At 41.9% G+C, this 17,389-nt stretch overlaps 1 protein-coding gene across 1 annotated transcript; it reads right to left on the minus strand.

Moving 5' to 3' along the window:
* Positions 1–3,544: 3,544 nt before the first annotated feature.
* Positions 3,545–16,300, minus strand: rnd3a (Rho family GTPase 3a). Its single transcript, XM_080053118.1, has 5 exons — positions 15,995–16,300; positions 15,533–15,620; positions 7,643–7,752; positions 5,873–6,007; positions 3,545–5,658 (listed from the first exon to the last, which is right to left on the minus strand). The coding sequence occupies exons 1-5, from the start codon at positions 16,097–16,099 to the stop codon at positions 5,410–5,412; spliced, it is 687 nt and encodes a 228-aa protein (XP_079909244.1). The 5' UTR covers positions 16,100–16,300; the 3' UTR covers positions 3,545–5,409.
* Positions 16,301–17,389: the final 1,089 nt, after the last annotated feature.

The following is a 17,389-nucleotide window of genomic DNA, read 5'->3' on the forward strand; positions in this document are numbered from 1 at the left end:
AGAGAGAGAGAGAGAGAGAGAGAGAGAGAGAGAGAGAGAGAGAGAGAGCGAATGAAACAGAACAACAATGGAAGCAATAACTGCACTGGTTTTTCCAGTGGAGAAAAATTAAAAAGCATCACTCAAACGCTCGACATGTCAGACTACATTCTTGATTCATGGGGCTCAACTCTGGGTGGAGACAATGTTACATGATCTGCTTCTTGCACAAAAGACTTCTCCCCTGATGCCAAAACCCCAAACTACAACTTTCAACTGTTTGAGCTTTCGAAAAAAGCCAGGCTAGTTAACTTTCTGTAAAGTCCTGATAGGAACACACATAAGTATATTTCCAAAAAAAAATCAAACTATTCCTTTAATTTGGAAAGTAAAAAATATTATATTTGAAATTCATATACACTTCACAACAATCTACAACTTAAAGACTTTATGAATGAGACTCCAATCCTATATGAATGCATGTTACTTAAAAAAGTCTCCACCATGCAGCCATAAGGTCAATCGCATGTTGTGTGTCTTTCATCTCTGACGTTTATTTTTCACCTGCCAGCCCTGTTTTCCTGCCCCCTGACAACCTCATACATCTCAGGCCGTGTGCATGTGATGAAGTCATTGCATGATGTATAGGCCCGCTGTGTGAGGAAAAGCAGTCTGCATGCTTGGCAGCCCTGGGGGGGATTTTACCGCCGCCTGTATGACGTTGTTCGCTTGCAGTGATACTGTGGCTTTTACAAGTCGATGAGAGTGATGCAGTGCGACTCACAGAGAGCTTTTTGTTTCATTTAGACACTACAAAACCTGCTTTTCACTGAGATGGCAAGACAGTCAAGGACTCAAGACCAACTTGTTTTTCTGAAAGGACATACTATTGACATACTGTAGAGCTTAAGGGGGGAATGTTACAACTGTTGTTCAACCCATTCAGTATGGCAAAGTATCTTTTCCTCTGTCCCATTCTTCAAGCTATCTCACTTTAGCAGGTTAACGCACTTAAATCATCTTCATGTTTATGCATATCCAGCTAATTCGCCTCTTTGAGTTTAGGTTAATATATATACAAGTTATCTTTGAGTGAGTTATTTTGTAAAATAACAGCAAAACAGCACAGAAGTTCATTTTGACTTGAGGAAATGCCCTTTAAATTGATTCAACTTTGAAATGAAACGGACAAATTCTATAATAAAGCTTTGGACAATTTGTAAGGCAAGCTTAAGTAAAATTAAATAATATAGTATGCTTGTTGTGATATGAAATGTTACTCTTTTTGAATGACTAATCCCCAGTCAGGTACAATAGTGTTTGTTAAATATAACAAACACACCCAGAGGTCTTGATATATCTAAAGTCCTCCCTAAACCTTCCTGTCACAAACGTGCGTCTCATTCAGAATAATAAAGCAGCGTAAACAGTCTGCATGAAGGCAAAAGTAATCTAAGGTATAATCTCCAGAGGCACATATGAATCCACTAGAAAAAATAGAGGATATTTTTGGTTTCCGAGCAATTTAATTCCAGTGCACTGCACACGCAAAACGCTTTTGTTAAGAGAGTAAACAAATGTCTGGTTGCATTTCAGCGACATGGTTTTGCCAGTGTTACAGACAAGGAAGCTACCAGGCTTTATATACAGCTGGCCGCACCTGTGCAAACATGGCAATAAATCATGGGTGTGTCCTTTAAACCAAAGCAAACGACTCAAATTGAAGGATGAAGGAAAACTAAATATTGCTCATTCAAAAGGCAGCCAATATACATATACATTATCTATTACCTTTGAAACATCTAATCCACTTAGTATTGATTTAATCCTCCTTTACGTGCATTTAAGGTTTCTTCTTCTGCATTGATTCATGCAGGTATTTGTATCTCCAATTTTACTCTTGGAAAGTGGACACCTGTGTAATATCGCTATGATTGCATCCAATGAACATACAGATGGGCCTGGCATTAAAGGAATACTTCACTCATACGGAACCAGCTGGTAAGCTTTATCATTATAAAATAACTATTATAATATAATGAATGAGGTTTTTCTTCCCTCAGTCTTCCCTTGGCCCAGCTGTCCAGTTAATCCTAACCCTTACTGTGATGTCACAAGAAGGAAACTGTAGGGTTAGACAGTCAGTGCGTTTACATGCAGACTCATAATCGGATAACTAAACGAATAAGACCTCAACAGGACTTTTAACCTGCATGTAAACATCTTTATCCGATCTACTTCGGACACAAATCGGCACAATAACGGACAAGAGAAGTCGGATAAGAACACCTAGATAATTTGTTCATTGTCGGCTTTCTCTCTGCATGTATACAGGGATCGGATATCGCATATCGGACTTCTCGTTCTGTGCTTGTGTGCCTGCGCGTGATAGGCTACACCATGGGTTATTGACGGAAGAGAACCGGACGTGGCTCTAAAACCACTTGTTGAAAGCATGGTTGAAAGGGCTACAGCGCCACCTAGCATAGTGGAGACAGCCATGCATCGGACATTTATCCGATTTCTGAAAGGCCATGTATACTCAGACAAGTGACACGGTCCGTTCGAGTGTCTTGTTCGATATATGTGATAATCCAATCTAGTTGTGCCATGTAACCGCACTGAGTGAGACCATAAAACACTCTTTCTGCCTTTTGTCAGGCTAAGATGATCCAATTTAATGTTTTTTTGCACATTTATACTAAATAGGATCTCCCAGTTCAATACACCTTCATATTCCAACCGGTGAAGTAGGGCTTTAAGTTGTTATCAATACACAATCAGCTTTTTATTGAGAGCATGTTATTAGCTGGTTTGACCATTATCCGACAACTTTAATGTTTTTGAAAATGTCAGAATGAAAAAAACATTACTACATCCCCAGTTGCTGTAAATGTGGAAGTACCACTAATTCAAGCAATTTCTTTCCATGAGAATTCGATTATAGGGTGAAAAAGGAGATAGCAGCCTGAACTTGTGCAGAAATGATTGTGTTACCTCAGCTCAGAGGAAAAGTGTGAAACCTGGTGAGAACCCATAGACATAAATGGTGAGAAAAAAAGATTGCTATCAGCCTTATTTTGGTCTAAAAGTATGACAAAATGCCCCAAACAAGAATCTTCAATTATACATTGTGCACGCTTCATAACACAGATCTCTCTCTGCTCAGCACGTAATGACGCTAGATAACTCGCTGATTGAAGACTGCTGTGTGTTAATGTGTGACGAGGGAGGGGACTTCTAACTGCATTCACTGACTGTAGGTTAGCTAAAAAGGACCATTTTGCTTACGTCTGCTTTAATCACAACACATTGGGATTTTACTGTAAGAAAAGTTCAAGGAATTTGGTTGTCGTTTTAAAACAACACAAAATAAATTGAAATGTAGCTTTAGAGAGCACACTGTTTCACAATTCACGATCCATGACTCAAAACCTATGGCTGGATCCATCAGCATCATCTGCTCACAATGCTAGGGCTCCAGTTAACCGCCCCCCCCCCCCCCCTTCCCCCCCACAAATCACTTTTTCTTTCAATAAACAAAAGAAAAACACTTCTCTTCAAGTCCATTTGCATTTATTCTAAAGGGAAAATATATAATTCAATAAATATCGTGGCAACAACATTGGCAAAGACATTTGAGGGTGACATCAACATTCAAGAAAACATGATAATGTACACGCGGGGAAGAGACAACAACTTAGAAAAATGGAGATAAGCGTTTGGCCACTGATCTGTCAAATGTGAGGGCTGGCATTTGAACAAGCTAATTAAGAAGTTTAAAAGTTACACTAAAAGTGCACTGATAGCTTTGATATTTTATCTGCTCATTAATTGCACTGTAGGAGCGAAAAGCAAAAACACTGTGTCTTTCAACTTTCAAATTCATACCCATATGTTGTTTACAAATAACATGAAGGCCCAAGGGTCATAACATCAAAACACTGAAATAACCTAGTTAATGTAGGAAAAATATAAATCACCAAATTGAGTTAGGGCCTTGTCACAAATAATTTGCTAGCGATTGATCATTGCAGCTCTACAATAAAGAGTAAGTGAGAAGACAGCTCTCTGAGCTAGCGAGTTTGCTAAATGTCATATAGCAAGCTTGTTAGCTCTGTTGATAATGGGACAGCTTATTTGTAGCATTTGTCCACAAACACCGTCTCTTTTTTGGAGCAGTTTATACTCCGACACTAGATGTGAAATAAAAAGGTGCAACACAGCTAGCTTCCTCCTTTCTGGAATTTCTGGGAATTTGACAAAAGTCAGCACTGTCAAACATTATGACACTGTTCAATGGCAAAACTTCATCAAACTCGAGTTAACCAACCAATGGCAGCACTTTGGATAAAGTGATTTTGCTTTAAATTTTCGCCATTTTAAATGCTGGTGTGACCGAGTCCTTTGAGGACTTTACACAACAACAGAGTCTGAACATTTCAAGAAAATGCAAAGCAGAGCAGAGCTATGACGTTATCAGAGACTAATAGAACTAGCTTTAATTGTTGCAGTGCAGTGGAAATATGTGACATTGCTCAAACTGTCTGTCGATCCGTCAGCTCTGATTCAACACAATAAGTCAAATCTTCACCTGTCATTGTTGGTCAATTAAACCTTTTTAGTCTGTTAGGGGGTCAGTAAGGGTTTTAAATCGTGTTATGCAAGTTTTTAAAAAGGCCAAATGATATTTGTGTAGGTCAAACAGCTCTGGCGTGGTCATAGAAACAAGCTGTTCATGGTCGAAACTCCTCAGGATGGAGCAAACATAAAACAATGCAGATACACACTAATGACTTCACATTATACCGACAACATATCAGAGACGAGGGACAAACGGCGTCAAGTTTCCTTTGTGCAGGACTGAGAAATTCCTCTTGTAACATCCTCTTCAGAGGCAAACATTTACAGGAGCAGGGGTGAAAGTGGATCAGTTCCAAACTTCAGCTGTTTTATAAGCCTCAGAGTGAATCGTCTTTGATCCAGCACAAACAGATACTCTTTTTTTTCCTTCAGGCAGCAAACCTGCTTTGGCTCACATTCAAAAGTTCACGTAAAATCAACCCATCCTTCACATATGAGAATCTCTCTATGACATCACTCCTGATGATCATTTCCTCTATGTCCGGGAAGCCTCGACGGCATCCGTTTCTTCCTCCCAGAGGAAGCAGGTAACTTCCTCAAGCAGGTAGCCCACTGACAGATAGCTTCCTCGTCTGGTGGGGCGGGTGCATCAGGGATTGGGAAAGCTACTACGCATTGAGTTTTCATTGATGCAGAGTATTCCGGTAAAATGTACATGAACTGAAGCTTATAAAGCCCCTTTCCAGACAAATAAGGGGTCTTTAGCATACAGGAAAGAGCGTTGCCCCATAGCTTCCTGCTTTCACTGTGCTCTGTCCTCAGACTAATCCCCTTCAGTTTAATCAGTCACATGACCGTGCAACTTTTGGCTTTGTCTTTCCGGAGGTCCGAGGCCACAGCCGCCAGGTCGGGCCTACTGGGCATGTGTGAAATCCTCTTGTTGCCACGGGTGGTCTTGCTGCGTTTGACGTTTTTGCTGTTTTTGTTGATGCAAGCCAGTGTGGCCACGTGAAAAATGTCTCTGACGCTGTTCTCCGACTGCTGAGACGAGCACTCGATGTAGGGCGCCGAGATCTGCTTGGCCATGCTGGAACCCTGAGGAGGAAGAGCACAAATAAGGTCACTACAATAAAAAGGGCTTAGCAAGAGGTTAATCCATGTTTATAAGTATGTGAGAATGTTTCGCTCTTAGGGATTAGTTAAACATGCTTTAAGTAGCGATTAATGAACATTTACACTATTATTGATGAATTATTTCAATATCTCCTGTGTAAAAATGTGACATTGACAACACTTAAAATCTGCATACCTGGTCATAAGACACTGGTGTCTGTCTGTGGTTGGAAAGCTCCACCAGTGTGCTCAGATCAGTACGCAGGTCTGACTTGCATCCAACCAGCAGCATCTTAGTGTTGGGACAAAACTCCTGGATCTCCCCTTTCCACTGTTGACAAAGACAAAAACGTGTAATCATAAAATATTCACAAGGTTTGCTCTTAATTCACTAAACAATAGAGATTAAAGTCATCCACCACCACCACTGCTGGAAAAGGTTAGATATGAGCAGATGATCAATATTTAGCTTAGCAAGGCCTTACGTTTGAAAATAATGATTTGCAACAACATGATTTAAACTGCAACAAAGTGTTCAAATGTGTACAAAAATGATGCGGCTTGGCCAGCACGACCTGACACAAAATCCCATGAGTGTCACCCCCAGTCACCCGCCCTTTAAGTACAAAGGTTACAGCTGCCATTTCCTGAAGGCCCTCACGCTTTGAACCCTGGAAAGGAACTACAAATAATCCCCATGTTTCCTCCCTGACAACAATAAATGCTCTGTGATCAATGGCATTTCTCCAGGGGCTTTAATCTGGGGCTAATGTGCCTCAGGGCTGGCTGGCATGCTGGCTGGTCAGGGGATCAAGTTCATTGACGTCTGAAGAGGAAGTTGTTCTGTACAGTGTGTCTATCACTTGATGTCTGCACAAACAGCACTTGACCAAAAGCCTAGAGCCCTAGACCAATGCTAATTCTAATGTCGGAGCCAATATTCTGAAACATGACCACTGACCAATAATTAGGAAACACACAGTTTGAAAAGACTTTAATTTATCTCACAGACTCTCACATTGTAGCATGTGAGCAGGCAGCCTACTTAACCCGAACAATTGGACAACTCCAATATGGCTGCCACACAGGGCCGTAGCTACCAGTATTTCTAGACTCATTATGTATACAGTTGACTTATTTGAAGTCAAATAAACTAGCATTGGGGGACTTTAACTCATCACCTTAATATTCCTAAAATGCTGGTTTCTTCAGGCTGCCAGAATTAGTCATAAAGGTGTATCTCACAAGAGGTGTCACGAAGTCGGTTTAGTCTGGTTGAAACGGATATGCTTGAACTCCTCTACAGTTTGATTTAAAAAAGCATGAACAACAGAACACACAAACATACTTGGATCCGGACTAAAACAGCCTCATAAGACCCTTTCAAGGAAGTCATCTAGGTCTGGTCACAAAGGAGATGTGACTTGATCCAACACCACCTACAAAGCATAAGCTTGCAATTTTGAGCTAAATGGCTCCTGTTGCAAGAAGTGCTTTGCATACTGTGACGTGGATGAGCTTAATCACACCCGGAAAAGGGAATCGAGGGATGACCTTGAAACCGTGGAACTCTGAAGGCCCCCTTGACTTAGGCTAAACTTGACACTTGGTCATATTGTAACTTTAATGGAAACCATAGAGCCTAACACCAGTCATATGATTGACGCCACATCTGCTGCTTTATGTTCAGTACCCACTCTGATGTGTGGAAGTCAGCCAATACGACCACAGTCATCACATGTTAACCACTGGTAGTTCCACTTAGTAACTGGTGGCTACTACACAGTACGAGTTTAAAAGCCGCTCTGGGGATTTGACCCAGCAACCTTTTAGTCACACTATAGGTTTACCACTTCCCATCACAAGTTCTGACGTGACCAAGGCTACCAAATCATCTTCTGGCTGTATAGACAACATGGCCTTTTGTCGGTTCCTGCATAAATGAGTCCATGAAGAGAAAACTAACCTTTTTCAGTACGCTGTCGAGTGTTTCAGGGCGGCTGATGTCGAAACAGATGAGCACAGCGTCGGAGTCTGGATAAGACAGAGGCCTCACATTGTCGTAGTATGGAGATCCTGGAACAAAGGAAAACAAGAAAGTGAAACAGTATTCACACAACAGTCAGATTCTTTTAAGCTCTTAGGCAAGGAATTGGCACATACAAGCGAACCAGGTTTATGCAACATAACTTGTTTCAGATCATCCTTTTGAATTTATGACCAGCCTGCAGGAATCCCTTCAACAAACCACTCTCCTAAAGACTGATTCAGTTTTCTGTTCACTTCATATAACAAAATTCGAGGTACCAGACAAAAGGGAAAAAAGCATGGCGACTTCTGCTATAGAACAAAACAATTGACAGTGTCTCAAGATTTGCACAGGTTTTCCATGTCAGGACAGAGGTGGCAGAAGGAACTATTTTACTCAGAGGTTAGAAATGATTTTGATATTCTGAATCTTAGCTTCACTAAAGAGGAATATACCTGCATTAACGTGAGGAGCAGAAACCACATCTACAGTCAACCTCAAACATATTTTCTTTTTTTTTTTTAAGATATTTTTTGGGCATTTTTATGCTTTATTGATAGTGCAGAGAGACAGAGGTGAAATGGGGCAGAGAGGGGAGTGACATGCAGAGAACGACCGCGGGTGGGAATCGAACCCGGGTCTGCTGCTGGGCCCGGCCCGGGAGGGGGACGCCTTACCAACTGAGCTAAAGGCGCCCCCCACTTTAAAATATTTCTGACAGTTATTCTCATTATGCAATGATTGCAGCTCAGCTATAATCCATGGCAACGAGGCGAAAAAACAAACAAATAATGCGGCATCAGTAGAAAAAATGTGCTGACTACGACAAGTTCACTTCACAAGAAATCCTTGCTGTAGAAACAGAGAAGTTCAGAGCGAGGAAATGACTCCCTTTTCCCAAATTGAAACCATGTGTGAGGGAGACGCCCATCTCTCTCTCGCCAGACTGAAACATCTCCGGAGAGGAAGGGAGGAGAGACGTCATGTCAAGGTGAGTCCAGATCACATGGCAAGCAAGAGCTGACCACACACAACCAGCTGCCAAGAATGTGGAGAATTTTCTTTTTGGTAACTGAAGGTTCCCCTGGGAGGTCTTTTCTCCAAACACTGCAGTGGAGAAAATCCAGGGTCACGTGAAAATCCTCTCTCACACACACACACACACACACACACACACACACACACACACACACACACACACACACACACACACACACACACACACACACACACACACACACACACACACACACACACACACACACACACACACACACACACACACACACACACACACACACACACACACACACACACACACACACACACACACACACACACACACACACACACACACACACACACACACACACATCTCTGAGGGTCCAGTGATTCTAATTCAAACAGTCTGGATGGGACACAACAAAGTTTAAACAATCCATGTTTCCTGCCAGGCCCGGGCTTTGCACAACAGAGCATGATACTAGCTGATGTGTGATGTGTAGGTGAGTATACAAGCTTTTTCCACTATTATTTACCATCTGCTATCAACAGCTGCCGTCAGTATCCACTGCTATCTAGCTGAAATGACAGAAAACGTTGAGTAGCTAATGATTTTTTGCTGCCCAACAAAAAGATACAGAGACAGACTCCTATATAGGTCTATCTTAGGACAACTGGACAAAAGGTAGTTGTAGTGCAGGACATTTTCTGTTTTAAGGGTGTCATTGACACAATGGCATGCTCTACCTCACACCCTAAATTCCACAGTATCACTTTACCATCCGGGATTCAGCTAGTTCCTGCTGTGTCCTAATGCCTTTTATTGTTTAAAAAACATACTGAAAAGTCAGTGACGTATGGATACCAGGAACTATACAGAATAAATTATTTTTGTGTGTTGCTAAGAACAATGTGTTACAGACGGGAACAGGCTTGTTCTTTTACAATGACTGTCTTCTTTTCCAGTCAGTCACTGGGGATCTTTGGGAAAGCTGTCTGATAGGTGACACCACCTAAACAAAGAACAAAAAAGGGCCAGCCTCTGAGAACCTATCAGCTATCATCGCACAGCACAGGAAGTTCAAGGCAAGCAAGAATGTGGGGGTCCCCCGCAAGAATTTATCTCCCATTTTTCATGGCTGTCTCACAATCAATCACGACCACATTGCATTGTATTTCCTTCTTCTTTTTATTCTCAGCTTTCACCGCTTGGAAGCTATCAGTGGAAAAATCAGACCGTGACTGAAAGGGTTAGCTAAAGGAGTTGGATGAAATGTATTGAAGAATTGGTTGTTTTTAACCAAATGGATGCGATGGCACACATATTTGAGGTTTTGTTCTCACAGTTCCAAAGCGTCTGGGCATATACCGTTAGATTAAACTACTTATAGCTGCAATTTATGCTTTACTATAAGGGACACACAGTATTAAAAAAAAATAAAAATAGGAAAATTAAGAAAAGTACAATTAAAAGAGGATTAAAATGTACATGTGGCACATTGAAGTGTGCTGCAATGGTTTTCAAGTGACTTTTAAAAGGATAAGTTCTCTTTCTCGTCTAGCTTAGTATAGCTCTGACGCTTAGGCCTGCGTCAGTGACTAAAACTCTGCACTGAGGTCACCATCCTGCCAAACGGAAAGATAAGAGGATATCCCACAGCTAACACACACACACACACACACACACACACACACACACACACACACACACACACACAAAGACCTGGTGACTGTCATCTAATTAGCTCCTGTCATTGTTCTCCCACAGGATCTCTAAATCTGGAAGGAAGACACACCCTTTCCAACCGCTCTGTCCTTTAAACAGACACAATGACACTCTCCAGCCCTCTAGCCTTCTAACACATCTGCCCTTGTGTCATGCTCACAGAAAACAAATTCTGTTCTGCAAAATGACAGGGGAGGATTCCGAATAATCTGAAACAATACCAAACTTCCACTGTGGTCCTGATGATGAAAAAAATTTAAATAAAAAGATTTTCCATGACTAAGTAGAAACTCAATATGTTGAAATATACTTCCTTCCTGGTTAACTAATGTGCTTTTCCGGGCCGGCTTCCACAACAGCTGGGATCAAAAGTACCACTAAAATGCAAAAAACATGCCTTAAACGAGCTGGAAAATACATACAGCTCTATTCAGTATAATGTGACTCATTATTCAAATTCCCAGATGTTCCATGACTTCCAGAAAAAGACAACAAATAAAAGTGATGTTGAGTGTCTGGAATCCAGCTCTAAAATAGCAGAATGTTCAAGACATCCCACCTTTTTAGGAAGCCATTACGCAAATGACTAAATGACATGGAAATTTACTTTGGTTGCGTTCCGAATCGCATACTTTCTACTATATAGTATGTAGAAAAAAGATTTAGGATGTCCCGATTCTTGTGGCCAGATTTAGGATGGTTAGAAGTACCCGGATGTCCTACTTCATGCGGCCAAGATTGTTAGTGTTGAAAACTGCATCCTATTTGGGCAATTCTGACCCACAATCCACTGCGCACGTGAAGTGACGTCACATCGACGAAGCCTCCATATGAAAACAAACGGGGATGCGACGGATATAAAAGCAAGAGGCAAGATCAAGGCGCAATGTTATGATGAAATAAGAGAGTAAAGTATGTCCCAATAGTATGCCTACTGCATCCTAACTAGATTCTTTTTATCGTCGGATGTAGTATGTAGAATAGAAAAAAGAAAGAGTATGCGATTCGGAACGCAACCTTTATCTCACATAAACACACACGCTCCTGAGGTAAGCCAGCTGCGCCTGACAGTCTGGTGGTATGGCAACAGGTCTGCATGCCTGCTGATTTACTGCATAGCTAACATAGCTGAGCACAACGGAGCCGAGGGGCGGTGAGCGCGTATGTGAGTGTGTGGAGAGGAGTTATGCCTGGAACACCTGTGGAAACAACAATCAGCGACAGGCACGTCCAGCCTTCCAACACCAGCGAGCTATGATATATAACCTCTCGCCAGCCAGACACAGTCAACACAGAGAAGACAAAGAGCAATTTAAACTGAAGTAACCTGAACAAATATCTGCTGTAGTTGCTGTGGTTACCAAGTTCACTGTTGCTGCAAATTGTGACATCCTGCCATGTAATTTGAGAAGGTATGAGATATTACAATATATTCTACAGTACTTTGTTAAGAAAAATTAAAACAATATACATTAAGATAATTTGATGTTGCGATGCCAAACTATGTGATACAATAAGTTACTATTAGATATGTTACAATATAGTATCTAACTACTGTAAGATAATATATTTTAAGATACAATGCTATGTTAAGAGTATCTATGCTACGGTAAAACAGTTGTAATATATTAAGATACAATATAAACTACTATTGTAACATCCAGATGTTTATGGACCTAAAACCTACTCTAAAAATGTCCCCATAAATAACCAGGGTGGGGTGCTGCTGTTGACACTCACGGCCACACTGACAACTAAGTGTGAATGAAGTCTGACTCCACTTTACAACCGATACGAAAACACATTCAAACAGACATGTGAAAAGGCTGCAAGGTGAATAGAAGGTGTTCAGTAGTGTCAAGACCAGACACATATATTTCAATGTCAGGTTTAACATCACAAAGAAAGTCCTTCCACAACATTAGCAGTCAGGAAGTCTATTATTCCCACCCATGAATCCACTGTCCTTTAGCTCAAACAACGTATCACCACCATTGATTCAGCTCAAGGTTCTCTCTCCGCTCGGCAAAATTCCAGAGTGATTCAATTTCCCCCTTGGAAACGAGGTAGGGCTTTAGTAAGCCACGCCACTTCTCTTCCACTCTGAGAAGCATCGGGGCTTGCTGGGTACAATAGGGGTCTTTGTGGAGGAGGAAGTAGAAACTTTTAGTCTGAGGAATGCCAGACATGCGGCTCCAATTCGCTGAGCCCAGAAATGTGATCCAATGCAACAATGGCTGCCGACAGAGGGATTGAGGGGGCACAGTGTGTTCGCGAGCAGTAGAGGAGCTTACTGGGTGCATGAAGCAGTCCCACAGCTGAGCTGTCCAGCATTACAGGGGAAACAGCACATGGAGCAAGCTCTAGAAACTACACAAGGAAATGATAATCCGGGCTGCTCTAACTGAACTCTAATTATGCATGTTCCTTCAAAAAGTCTTTATCTGACTTTCTTCCTGTTTTCCAAAGTGGGTCATATTTTAAAGAGCAGAGTCGGCAGCTGTTCAAATCAGCACCAAGCAAAAAACATCAACAAACTTTCTCTAAAGGTATCTGGGGATAAACATTAGCAAAAGAGATCTGTGGGGTCCAACACATGTTTTATGGAGTCATTGATGTGAAAATGCCTGACATGTCCGACTGATATCCAAAGTGAGAAAAATACTGAGTCGTTTCCTGGGGTCCATTCCAGCAAAAGTACATAATAAGGTTTCGCCTTGACAATTTTTAGTCAGGAGTTGGTGGACAACAAACCACAGCTAAAAGGAGGGTGGACTGATACTTGTCAGGTGGATGTTTACCGGCTGGATGTTTAAATAAAAAGCTCTTTGCGAACATGCCATTAGTATGTCACTGTTGTGTTCCTAGCTTTTTGTTCTGCTCCCATGCAGCCATACAATCCAAATGATCCAGGATTTAGAATCACTCAATTGTACAAAGTACAACATTTGATGGTTCCTGCTTCTCCAATGTGAATATTTACAGTTTTTTTTACAAATGAAATATCGTTGGGTTTTTGAAGGTTGGACAATCATTTGAAATACATCACCTAGGACTAGGGAAAAGTATGATGGGTGTTTTTTTGTTGTTGTTTTTTTCCAAAACAAAACAAAATTGTCAATTATGAAAATAGTCCTTGGTTACAGTCCAGCCCTAGGTCTACAAATATAGGGTTTGCCCTTCTGAAAATGAGAAGGGGTCTCAGGGGTTGTTCTGTTTAACATCACTGTCTTCCTATCGTTTGGTTTGGATCTCAAACTAAAACCTTTGCAGCTAATTTCCACATGCAGGCAGGCAGACAGCTTTAGAACTCACTCTGGTAAATCAAAGTGCTGCGCGCCTTGGCCCCGCCACACCCCACCCCGAGTCTGGTGAAGCAAAGCTAGCACAGACGAGCTGGGTGGGGGACAAATGGAAGGCAATTCAACTGGCAGGCATTTACCTTAATGACCTAAATTACTCTCATCACCCTCCCTTTTAAACACACACACACGCGCTCAGCAGGCTGCTCATTAAGCCACTCATGACTGTAGAACAAAGACCACCACCGTGTGTGTGATAGAAGAGGGGGGATAGCAATGCAGAAGGTGTTCTTCACATCCTGGTCTTTGTCCGATTGCCTCCCCAGCACACCTCAGGAGATAAGGGATCGATTGGATTGGCCGATGGCTGTCTCTACAAAGGGACCAGTGGAGCTGAAAGCTGTATCAATCAGTCTCTGGATGTGTGTGCATGCTTGTGTGCGTTTGGGTGGGGGTTTGGCTAAATCTCAGACCCACTGATCTAATAGGAACCGTTCTCCCCCCTTGCTGTTTTATGAAGCAGAAAGAAAAAGAAAAATGGCTCCAGGCGGCCGGCCAACACAGTGCAATAAAACAAAATTCTCACTCTGGTCGGCTTTCATTTCTTTCTCAATACACACACACAGTCGGGTGAAACATTTTGAAATTTGAGCTCCTTGTTTTTCTTGCTCGTAGTGTAACCAAGCCTGGCAATGAGGATTATCTGCTGATGTCTTTATTTTCATTTCCCCTGGTGTATGAAACCATGCTGCCCAGGGGAGGCCCAGCTGCTGTTACATATTTGCAAAAACCCTGAATTAGCAAGAACCTGAATTGGTAAAAATCAATTGTGTCTCTTTTGAGGAGGACAAAGAGAGTTTCACGCTGACCTTCGCCTTCGAGAAAGTTACTCAAACATTGCTCAGGAATTCAGGACCAGAGACCCCCGCAACAGCTGGCTGTCGGCTTCTCCCCGCCCATCACACACACACACACACACACACACACACACACACACACACACACACACACACGCTCGCACACATGCAACATACGACCCACTCACGCCTGACTGCTGTGCTATTCACTGCTCGGGCATTGATGGATGGGAAAGTGGGATGTTTACACACAACACACACGGGGGACGCAGCAGCTGGCTCGGACCCCAAACACAAAGTCCAACCAACAAGCGATAAAAGGCTGGAGAGCTAATACACGTGTTGCACAACTAAACTCTCCCCCCTTAAAAAAAAGAACATGCAATGGGAAGAATTTGAAAAGTATGTCCGCCAGATGTAGGAAAAATGCGCAACCATTCAGCCTATCATTATCGCCCCTTTCCTGTTTCTTCTGAAGAATTCATAAATCAAAATCCCTGTGCTTTGATGCATTCTTTGTGTTCGACAGAGAACTGGACCACTGAACATTTCTATGTGGGTAAAAGGTGAGCCAGTGGCCAATCTGAAGGGGAAAAGTGTCTGGAAAAGGATTAACCCATTTTTGTTGATTAAAATGGCTGGGTCATAGATTACTTTCACTATTCATAAAAACGCTGGGAAGCCTTTAAAGCTTGTGATTCAGACAGATCTGAAGAGAAATACCTCAGCCTGAATTACATTTCATCTGGTGCAAACGTGATGCCATTCCCCCCCTCTTATCTCATCATCTCTAATCAGCCAAAGAGAGCAGTTTGCATGGCCAGAGGGGACGGGGAGTCACAGGGTTTTTTGTTTTGGACATGTCCAGACATTTCACAAGAACCCTTCCGCAGTGACACCCTACAGAAAAAGCAGAGAGGCAAGACGGGGCGTAAATTACCTGAGGTGTCCCACAGGCTGAGCTCAATCCTCTGGGTGTCGATTTCAAAACTGGCTGTGTAGTTTTCGAAAACAGTGGGGACGTAGCTCTGCAGGCAAACATCAACAGGGTTTCACATTAGGAGGGACAAAAAGTGTTTTCAACTTTGATGAAAATTAACATTAATATACAGTGGAATAATAATATTAAATACATAAACCCATACTAATATTAGATTAGTAGTAAATACTTAGTAAATACTGCAGCACTGTTAGATAAAGCATTACAGCTGCAGCACACATGCATCATAATAGACACTCAATGTACTATGTCCTTGATCTTATTGGAGCACTAATGTGTCTCATCCATCTCCATAAAAGGACAAGACATGTTTGGTTATAAAAGCACTGTATATCAATAGAAGAAAACAACGGTTCATTTGCATCATGTTAATCAATGTGCGCTGGTTTTGCTGGGTCTCACCTCAGGGAAACAGTCCTTGGCAAACACGTGAAGCAGGGCAGTCTTCCCGCACTGGCTGTCTCCTACCACCACGATCTTACACTTCACGCTCTGACTGGGATCCATGCCGGATTTCAGAGATAATTCTGACAAGAGCGTCTGTCCTTCATTGATTTCACCCCGGGACGAAAAGTGAAAAAATATACAGTCCCCGATGTCTTGCGTGTGGGACAGTCGTCGAGATGCGAAGCAAGCGAAAAGATACGGGTCGCGGTGCCTCCCAGTTTGCCGGCGTGTGCGTTTGTGTGTGTCTGTCTCCCTCCAGCCTCTCCGCCTGCTATGAGCCGGTACATGCCATTTGCCTGTATTTATAACGTCGCATGAGCCAATGGCAGCAGCATGCACGAGGCTCGTCCCTCCGCGATAGCGCCCCCTTTTGGACGGAACACAACTTTTATTATGATACACCAACTAAGTCTGTCTGTCTACCTATCCATCCATCCATCTATTTGAGGCCTATCTAAACTTTTTGTCAATTAAAGTAACATATAATTCCGAATTAACTTGGCACAAAAGTAGGCTAAAAAATAAATAAGAGCAAACATACTGTAAGGCAAACAGTAGGAGAAAAAAATTATTCATAATAAAAATAAACAAAACAGAGTAAGTTATTAATTGCTTATTTCAAGCTTAACATTGATTTGCTGATAATAAGTCACATCTGCCCCTTTAAATTCACCTTTAAGTGTTTAACAAAAGGGAGAAATAACTTAAATATTTATGCTTTTTCTACACACTACTACACATTGTCAACTTCAATAAGAAATGTGCATTCAGAAGGATCCTGCTGTGATGGAGAATAATTAAGGCAGATACGTTTTGAAATTTGTTTCCAAGGTGACGCCTTATAATGATCACCTGTTATGTTTTCTACAAATTTAAACACAGAATACAGATTAGCTGAACATTGTGAGCAGGTATTGATTGAGCCCCAGACATAGTATAGAGGTTATCCTTGTGCGCAAATAAATTGGAAATCTCTGTCAAATAAAAGAGAACGATAAACCCAGTGAACGCAGTACCAGGTGCTGCCCAAGTCCATTGAGTATCCCCTCATTATCTGTGAATTATTCATGTATGTATTGTGTCCAACACAGCCGCAAGAAATCACATCCGCTTTCATGCAAGACCTGATGAGAAGACAGAGAAAAAAAAAATAGATAGCTAGATTTCCCTAAAGGCTTGATAATGTGCCACGTTCACATTTTTCTATCTTTGTCCGTGTGTGAACAGGCACCCTTCTGGTCTCAAGGCCTCATCTCTCAGCCTTTAGGCTACTTTCCCAACATGGCATCACTGCTAATTTAGTTTTTTTCTCTTACAAAAATGTAAAACAGTGGTGTTCCGCATGGGCTC

This window comes from Ammodytes marinus, assembly GCF_949987685.1.
Source record: "Ammodytes marinus genome assembly, chromosome: 24".
NCBI classification, from domain to species: Eukaryota; Metazoa; Chordata; class Actinopteri; order Uranoscopiformes; family Ammodytidae; genus Ammodytes; species Ammodytes marinus.

Excerpts from the sequence above, each read along its gene's own strand:
- rnd3a (XM_080053118.1), bottom strand. The coding sequence starts at position 16,099 with ATGGATCCCAGTCAGAGCGTGAAGTGTAAGATCGTGGTGGTAGGAGAC. Across the intron at positions 15,621-15,994 it reads CCAAGGACTGTTTCCCTGAG|AGCTACGTCCCCACTGTTTT; the intron begins GTGAGACCCAGC and ends GTTTGCCTGCAG. Across the intron at positions 5,659-5,872 it reads CACCAGTGTCTTATGACCAG|GGTTCCAGCATGGCCAAGCA; the intron begins GTATGCAGATTT and ends CTTCCTCCTCAG.